The sequence below is a fragment of the Quercus suber genome, unplaced genomic scaffold (assembly GCF_002906115.3).
Source record: "Quercus suber isolate HL8 unplaced genomic scaffold, Cork oak 2.0 scaffold_69, whole genome shotgun sequence".
NCBI lineage: Eukaryota > Viridiplantae > Streptophyta > Magnoliopsida > Fagales > Fagaceae > Quercus > Quercus suber.
The window spans coordinates 1,832,830-1,841,126 of NW_027069534.1; the positions used below are offsets into that span (position 1 = coordinate 1,832,830).

Here is an 8,297-nt window from a genome sequence, read left to right on the forward strand (position 1 = left end):
TCAACGAAAAAAGTGTCACAGAGAGAGAGAGAGAGAGAGAGATGGCTACAATAATAAATTGCTTAAGAGTAGTACCCAAAGTAACAAACACAAACACTGAACCTTTGGTTTCTCTCTTCTCCAATAGGGTCTCTAGATTAGCAATAGTAGCATCAGCATCATCATTTTCGTCCTCAACAATGTCTTACGAAAATGAACTCGCGGCTGCCAACAAAGCCGCCTCTCTCGCTGCTCGACTCTGCCAGGCATCTCTCTCTCTTGCCTGTATTCTATGCTCGTTTTTTGTTTGTATGAATGTAAATGCACACAAAAGAGACATAGGCATGCAAGGTTTCTGTTTTTGTGATTATGCAATGTTTGATATCTTGGATGATGTGTGTGTGTGTGTGTGTTTTGGTCTTTATTGGGAGTATTGTTAATTTGAAGATAGGGAATTTGTTAATTTGAGAGGAACCCAGAAGCTAAATTCACTGTTTGAGCAAAATTTAGAGCTTAATGGTGTTGTTTGAGTGAAACCCAGATCCTAAAAATGATTATTTTGAACAATTCAGAGCATAATGGTGTTATTTGAATGAAACCCGGATCCTAAAAATCATTATTTTGAGCAATTCAGAGCATAATAGTGTTATTTGACTGAAACCTAGATCCTAAAAATCATTATTTTGAGCAAAATTCAAGCATAATATTGTTAGTTGTGTGAAGCCCAGAACCCTCACATCATCATTTGAGGAAAATTCAGAGCATAGTGGGGCTAGTTGAGTGAAGCCCAGAACCTAAAATTATTGTTTCAAAAAAATTTCTGAGCATAATAATGTAATTTGAGTGATTCCCACAACCTAAAGTGCTTATAACTTATAAGATCAGATGGATTTTAGATATAGTTGTGCTTGGTTTAGCAATATTGGAACACTGATACTGTTGTTTTACACTGTCTGGACTCTGGAGCAAAAATAAAATTCAAAATTGTTATCCCTTCTCCCATAAGAAGATAAAAAAAAGAAAGAATTGTTATTCCTTCTTTTTCTAATTCTTTTTGGCTGTTTCCTTTTTATGCAATCTCTAAATGTTGTTAGTGTTTGTGGTTTGAGCCCTGAAATCATTGATTTAGCAAAATCCAAAATCTAAAATTCTAATTTGAGCCAAGGTAGTACTGTGGGTTTTACAAATCTTATGGAAATCTTCTTTGTTTGTGGATGGCATGCTGCTTGTGTATTGTGTGATGTATGGGCATATGGCACGTCTCATCTTTGTATCTGAGTTGTCATGCATGACATGTTGTTTTGGAAAGGGAAGTTTAAATGCACAGAAATTTTTTTTTATAAAACTTTAATTTGACGTTTATTTTACTCAGTGCAGTTTAAATTATGGGATTTTTTGCATAGTGCTTATGTATACTGAGGGTGAACTTCCTCTTCTTATCTGGATATGTGGTATAGACTCATAGACCTAAGCATTTTTTAGAATTAAATAAGGAGTGCATTGTGCAACACATTCCTATCATAGTTCCATATTTTTGTCTGGTTTGATGTGATAGTTATTTTGTAGAATATGATTGGTCAGTAATTAAGGCCGAAATGTAAAGTTTCATCCGGATTTTGTTTTTGTGTTTATTGATATATTGTATTTTTTTTACGGAAAGCTGATTTGATATGTTGTAATTTTCTCCTCCAGAAAGTGCAAAAGGAGCTGTTGCAATCAGACGTCCAGTCGAAATCAGATAAAAGTCCTGTGACAGTGGCTGATTATGGTTTGTTGTCAAACTCTTCTGTGCATTCCTTTCATTTTCTAGCAATTTTATTGTCTCTCTTTCTTGTTCTCATAGTTAATACATGTGAACCCTGATCACAAAAGGACTTTACAGATTTTTAAGCATTTATAGCTTAGTCTGGTTTATTGCATAGGCAGAATAGTGAAATAATTTCTTTTAATGAGTAAATAACTTTATAAAAAAGTGCAAAAGAGGGGTGCAACCCTAGTACGCGAGAGGCATACAAAGGAACAGCCAAAAAGAAAAAAGAAAAGAAAGAAAATAAAGTTAACTGGTATAGTTCAGCTTATCTAAAAATCTATAACATCTGTTGCCAAAGAAGGGTAGGCGGCTAGCTTTTGTTAATATAAAGATAGTAGAACAATTACTTCAACTTTGTTACCCAAAGTTTTCTTTTTTTTGGCTTCAGACATGTGTGCATTTCTCTCCCTCTAACTACTTCACATCTGACACAAAGGAATTACCTTCCAAGTTGCTGCATTGACTTTTTTTTTTTTTTTTTTTGAAAATCCTCCCCAACATGCCAAAATTCAATGATCCACTGATTCCCCATCAAATTTACACATGCAACACCAATCATTAACCTCAATACACTGTTTCCTTTCAATCGTTAGAAGTTCACCCTTTGCAACTGTCCAAGCAACACAGCCACCCATGGAGGAGCTCTAATATTCCAGATAGCTTTCCATGGGTTTCTGTTGTCCCTTCTTCTCTCAATGCCTTGTAGTTATCATTCACACAAAAAGCATGGCTTTTTGAAATATTCCAAACACCAGCTTTTCTGCACCTCCATAATTTTTTCTAGCAGCATATAAAACATCCTAAAATAACTTAATGGACTCTAATTTCCAATCTTGAACTGCTCTAATAAATGATGGATTACACTGAATGGTACCTCCTGAGAAATCCATGAAATCTGCCATGGTCAAGGCTCTATTTCTAGCTATTAGAAACTGCTCTGGGTAGGAGTTCTTGAAAGCGTCATCCCCACATCCGTGGTCATGCCAAAAACGAATCCTAGTTCCATATTCTACCTCAAAACAATTAAATCTAGCAAAAGTAATAAATCAATTCTGAATGTGCTTCTAAAGACACACACCATAAGATCCACTAGCAACATCCGAACACCAACACTCCAAGAAATTCCATATTTATTTTCCATCACTGTGCCCCAAAGAGAATCCATCTCCACTGCATATCGTCATTGCCATTTGTAAGTAAAGCTTGGTTGAAAACCAATAATCTTCGGATCCCCAACCTCCCAGTTGGATAGCATTGCAGTAAGTATTCCAATTGACTTGGAATTCATTCCTCCCTCATAAGATATCCATTTGAACACCCTATCCTATATGCTACTGTAGCGGGAACAAGGGACAAAGACTTTAGATAAGTGGGAAGGCTACTCTATGTGAGTATATCTCCCTTTGATAGATAAATCTTGGGTAAACTATAATTTTCGTCCCTTAAATCAAATTTAAAAAGTTTGACTTTGGTCCTTCAATTTTTTGAAGGTGGCATTTTAGTCCCTCCATTAATTTTCCATCAAATTTATGCCATTTGATTTAAGGCATCCTTTAATGTGGTTATTATTTGAGGGGCACTAGTTTTATTTTTCTCCTCTTGTCTCTCTTCTTTTACTCTCCAGTTTCCAACCACCTAGGCTGTAACCCAAAAAAGCAAAAATCATCCACACTCAATTCATCCCAAATTAGCATACCCAAAAACCACAAAATTATTGTGAACTTAGACCCCAAATCAAGTCAGCAATTGGTTATGAGGCTTTTTATGTGGCTGCAATGGTGGGAATGTTTTATGTGGTGCCACAGGTCAAGTCTTTGGCTTGGGTGCTTGTGGGTTGGGGGCTTTGTTCCCCAACTGTAAAACCGAGTGAACTTGTTCAATCCCTTCTAACTCAGTCTGCAGCACCACCACCACCATGTTGATGCTGGATGTAGGTCTTCACCAGCAAGATGGTGTTGGATTTAAGTCCTTTCTTGAGTGAGAATGTCAACCATGAAATGGATAAACTTGGTGACTCATACTCAGCACCTGCAAGACTCATTGGATGTCACCTGGTCAATTGGGAGATGAAGCCTTAGATGGCTCAGGGCAAGAAGGCCAATGTTGCCACAACCACGTCATATCCTGAGCTGACTTTGAAGTCAATGACTTTTGGGTTTGGCATGATAGATACAGTTAGGTTTATCACTTATGCAATGATCTAAAAAATAATGACAAGTTGGAGCATGGGAAACTCAACACCATTGAGTCTTGTGTTTTGCTGAACATGTGTTGTTCTTCAGGTTATCCTTTTGTATATATCCTGTATACATGAGGTCATTCTGTTTTCCTAAAAAAATTTCATTATTACTAATCAAAGCATACTCTTTTCAGGGTTATACTATATGCAATTCAGTAACTTTTGAGCTGAATGTGTTACCTTTGAATTTCTGTGAATAGAACATGTTGCATATATAACCAAATCAATAGGTCTTTTTTATCAATAGGTATTCTTATAACTGTCACATTGTCCACAGTCATGCTAAATTTTTTTGTTTTCACCATTTCAATAAAGGCTATGTTATAAAGTATGTTGGTCATTCCAGTGCTTGTTCCATTTTTAACTTTGAGGATTGACATGAACTGAAATTGATTGCCGTTTTGTTTCTATTGCTTACCTATGATTTCCAGGTTCACAAGCTCTAGTTAGTTTTGTGCTGGAGAATGAACTTCCTTCTGAATCATTCTCATTAGTGGCTGAGGAGGTGAGTGTGAATGCTTTTGCTAGACTATCCAGAGACATGCAGATGCTGTATTCTTTTCTCCCAGTTGAACAATCTTTAAAGCTTAAATTTTCTAGGATTCAGGAGATCTTCGGAAGGAAAGTGGCCAGGAAACACTACAGCGTATTACAAAACTTGTGAATGATACTCTTCTCAGTGATGGATCATTTAGTGTTTCTTCTTTAACCACAGAAGATGTGCTTAGGGCCATTGACAGAGGCAAGTCTGAAGGTGGTTCTCATGGGCGGCACTGGGTTTTGGATCCAATAGATGGCACTAAAGGGTATGATTCAAAACTTAGAATATGACTAGTGCTTTAAGGATTTGATCTCTTACCCAAAAATAGAATTAGGTATCTCAAATAGCATGTTGTTGTTATAAGCATTTAGTTAAATATAGATGGAGTCTTTTTCTGGACTTGTATAAAATGTTAACAGCTTAACCATGGTGGCAATAACTAGCAAAATTGGAGCTTACTGGATTAAAGGTTTGGAAAGATTTCTGTATAAATTTCCTTTGAAAAAATGGTCTTGATTGATTGTGTGCTTATGATTTTGATCATTTATTCTTTCCTCCAATAGATTTATATATGTTGATAGCTCTTGAATTTGTTGTTTCTTGGCTACATTCATCTAGACATGAAATGATTTATATAAACTTATAATTCTGATACCAATGATCTGTAGCTCAAAGGGCACTTTGTCCTCCCTTAATAATTGGATGGACAGTAAGTTCATGGGTTCCGGACTCATGGGGTTTGTGTTTAATTAATTATAAAAAATTGATTGCCGTTTTGTTTCTATTGCTTACCTATGATTTCCAGGTTCACAAGCTCTAGTTAGTTTTGTGCTGGAGAATGAACTTCCTTCTGAATCATTCTCATTAGTGGCTGAGGAGGTGAGTGTGAATGCTTTTGCTAGACTATCCAGAGACATGCAGATGCTGTATTCTTTTCTCCCAGTTGAACAATCTTTAAAGCTTAAATTTTCTAGGATTCAGGAGATCTTCGGAAGGAAAGTGGCCAGGAAACACTACAGCGTATTACAAAACTTGTGAATGATACTCTTCTCAGTGATGGATCATTTAGTGTTTCTTCTTTAACCACAGAAGATGTGCTTAGGGCCATTGACAGAGGCAAGTCTGAAGGTGGTTCTCATGGGCGGCACTGGGTTTTGGATCCAATAGATGGCACTAAAGGGTATGATTCAAAACTTAGAATATGACTAGTGCTTTAAGGATTTGATCTCTTACCCAAAAATAGAATTAGGTATCTCAAATAGCATGTTGTTGTTATAAGCATTTAGTTAAATATAGATGGAGTCTTTTTCTGGACTTGTATAAAATGTTAAAAGCTTAACCATGGTGGCAATAACTAGCAAAATTGGAGCTTACTGGACTAAAGGTTTGGAAAGATTTCTGTATAAATTTCCTTTGAAAAAATGGTCTTGATTGATTGTGTGCTTATGATTTTGATCATTTATTCTTTCCTCCAATAGATTTATATATGTTGATAGCTCTTGAATTTGTTGTTTCTTGGCTACATTCATCTAAACATGAAATGATTTATATAAACTTATAATTCTGATACCAATGATCTGTAGCTCAAAGGGCACTTTGTCCTCCCTTAATAATTGGATGGACAGTAAGTTCATGGGTTCCGGACTCATGGGGTTTGTGTTTAATTAATTATAAAAAAAAAAAGAGTGAAATAAATGTATTAGGCTGATACTGGAATGGGAAATTTATGAAATTTGGCATCTGATGTTCTGCTTTGGTACATATGATTTTCTGTATGTTAACATGGAACAGTAGGCAATGTGTAATGCTTTCTTCTGAACTAATAATGTCCTAATGCTTTCCTCTTGTGGATACTAAAAGTCCTTTTTCACAATTGTTTCTATCCATTTCCATATGCCTTTATTGTTTCTGAGCCTTCCTGAAGTCCTGGTTTTTCCTCCATGTGATCCAAATCACTTGTAACTTTTGGTGTCACTTGAGTGATGGGACACAAATTGATGCATGGAAATGTTTCAAAGATTTGAGTAATATTATGACAAATTTAGCTATGGTGACATCTCAGGTGTTTGGCATTGTGATAGGAAATGAAGTACGTTTAGAAGACTAAAGGAACTAGAAAAAAATCAGTGGTCTCTAACTCTCTTTGGCGAAACTTCCTTTTTCATTGCTTTGTTTTGTACTTTCTATTTGCTGATTTATATATTTTATCAATGATTCACTTGTCAACTGAGTGCTTATTTTCTTAATGCATTCTCTTGTCAATTGAGTGCTTCATATTTTGTAATAGATTTCTAAGAGGAGACCAATATGCTATAGCACTGGCATTGCTAGATGAAGGGAAAGTAGCGTTGGGCGTCCTGGCTTGTCCAAATCTTCCATTAGTTTCCATTAGTGGTGATAGTCAGCATTCTTCACATGATGAAGTGGGTTGCCTTTTCTTTGCCAAAGTTGGCGCAGGAACATATATGCAGTCACTGGATGGTTCTTTGCCAAAAAAGGTTCTCACTTGTAGGAAGTTATATCAGTGCATACTGTATTTATATAGGTATTTGGCACTTCAAACCAGTTGTCTTTTTATTGCCCGTTGTAGGTGCATGTCAGTACTACTGAAAATCCAGAGGAAGCATCATTATTTGAATCCTTTGAAGCAGCACACTCCTTGCATGACTTGTCTAGCTCCATTGCAAAAGTAGTTTGTTCTCTATTCTGCTCTATTAATACTATTATTTCTGTTATTCTTTTAAATTTCTTGTTTTAAAATATTTATTTGTGGACAGAAACTTGGTGTCAAAGCACCACCGGTTAGAATTGACAGCCAAGCTAAATATGGGGCACTGTCCAGAGGAGATGGAGCCGTATATCTGCGATTCCCTCATAAAGGATACCGTGAGAAAATATGGGATCATGCTGCTGGGTGCATTGTTGTGACTGGTAATGAAAATATGTTTTCCATCTTTCTTTTCTCTCACAACTTAAAGTGGCCTAGATACAGGTCTCTTTTTTGGATATCCTGTCTTTCTCACTTTTTTCTGATACCTCATGATGATGATATGTATTATTATTATCTCACAATTGAAGGCTTTAAACTAATAAAGCGTTCAACTAGTGATGACTCCATAAACACAATAGGCATAGGGAGGGGCTCTATGCAAAATTAGTGAGACTAGGAGATATCAGCTGTGTCAGTTAATTAAATCACATGACAATGAGCTTTAGCCCTAATGTGCCCCCTTCCCTTGTAAGAGCATGGTTGTGGGTGAGGTTGGTTGTGGGTTCAATACCCATACCAGATGCATGTGAAACTGATCAATAATAAGAATGATTTATTTAACTTGCATTTCTGATACCTGTGCTTATGGAATTTTTCTTTAATGAACTTTTGCAGAGGCCGGTGGTGTGGTGACAGATGCTGCAGGGAACCCTTTGGATTTTTCTCAAGGAAGATACCTTGATCTTGACACAGGCATAATTGTGACCAATCAGAAATTGATGCCATCACTCTTGAAGGCAGTTAGAGAATCCCTGGATGAGAAAAATTCATCCCTGTGATTTTCCTGTTGAACACGAGATCCAAATCCTGGATTTTGTTTACCAAAAACAACTCAAATAATTCCAATGAGCTGTAGTTCAATTACTATAAAAAACTCAATGATTTTTACCTTTACGGGTAAGTGTAAATTTTTGTAATTTGATGTAATGAATTATTTGATTAGATCCTTGTTAACGAA

The 8,297-nt window shown here is 36.2% G+C and overlaps 1 protein-coding gene across 1 annotated transcript; it reads left to right on the forward strand.

The window, feature by feature from the left end:
• On the forward strand, positions 1 to 8,297 carry LOC112009029 (3'(2'),5'-bisphosphate nucleotidase 1). Its single transcript, XM_065773122.1, has 8 exons — positions 1 to 245; positions 1,672 to 1,747; positions 4,460 to 4,533; positions 4,629 to 4,834; positions 6,857 to 7,067; positions 7,160 to 7,258; positions 7,347 to 7,500; positions 7,955 to 8,297. Exons 1-8 carry the CDS (start codon positions 42 to 44, stop codon positions 8,116 to 8,118), a joined length of 1,188 nt encoding a protein of 395 aa, XP_065629194.1. The 5' UTR covers positions 1 to 41; the 3' UTR covers positions 8,119 to 8,297.

Excerpts from the sequence above, each read along its gene's own strand:
- LOC112009029 (XM_065773122.1), top strand. The coding sequence starts at position 42 with ATGGCTACAATAATAAATTGCTTAAGAGTAGTACCCAAAGTAACAAAC. Across the intron at positions 246-1,671 it reads TCGCTGCTCGACTCTGCCAG|AAAGTGCAAAAGGAGCTGTT; the intron begins GCATCTCTCTCT and ends TTTCTCCTCCAG. Across the intron at positions 4,835-6,856 it reads CCAATAGATGGCACTAAAGG|ATTTCTAAGAGGAGACCAAT; the intron begins GTATGATTCAAA and ends ATTTTGTAATAG.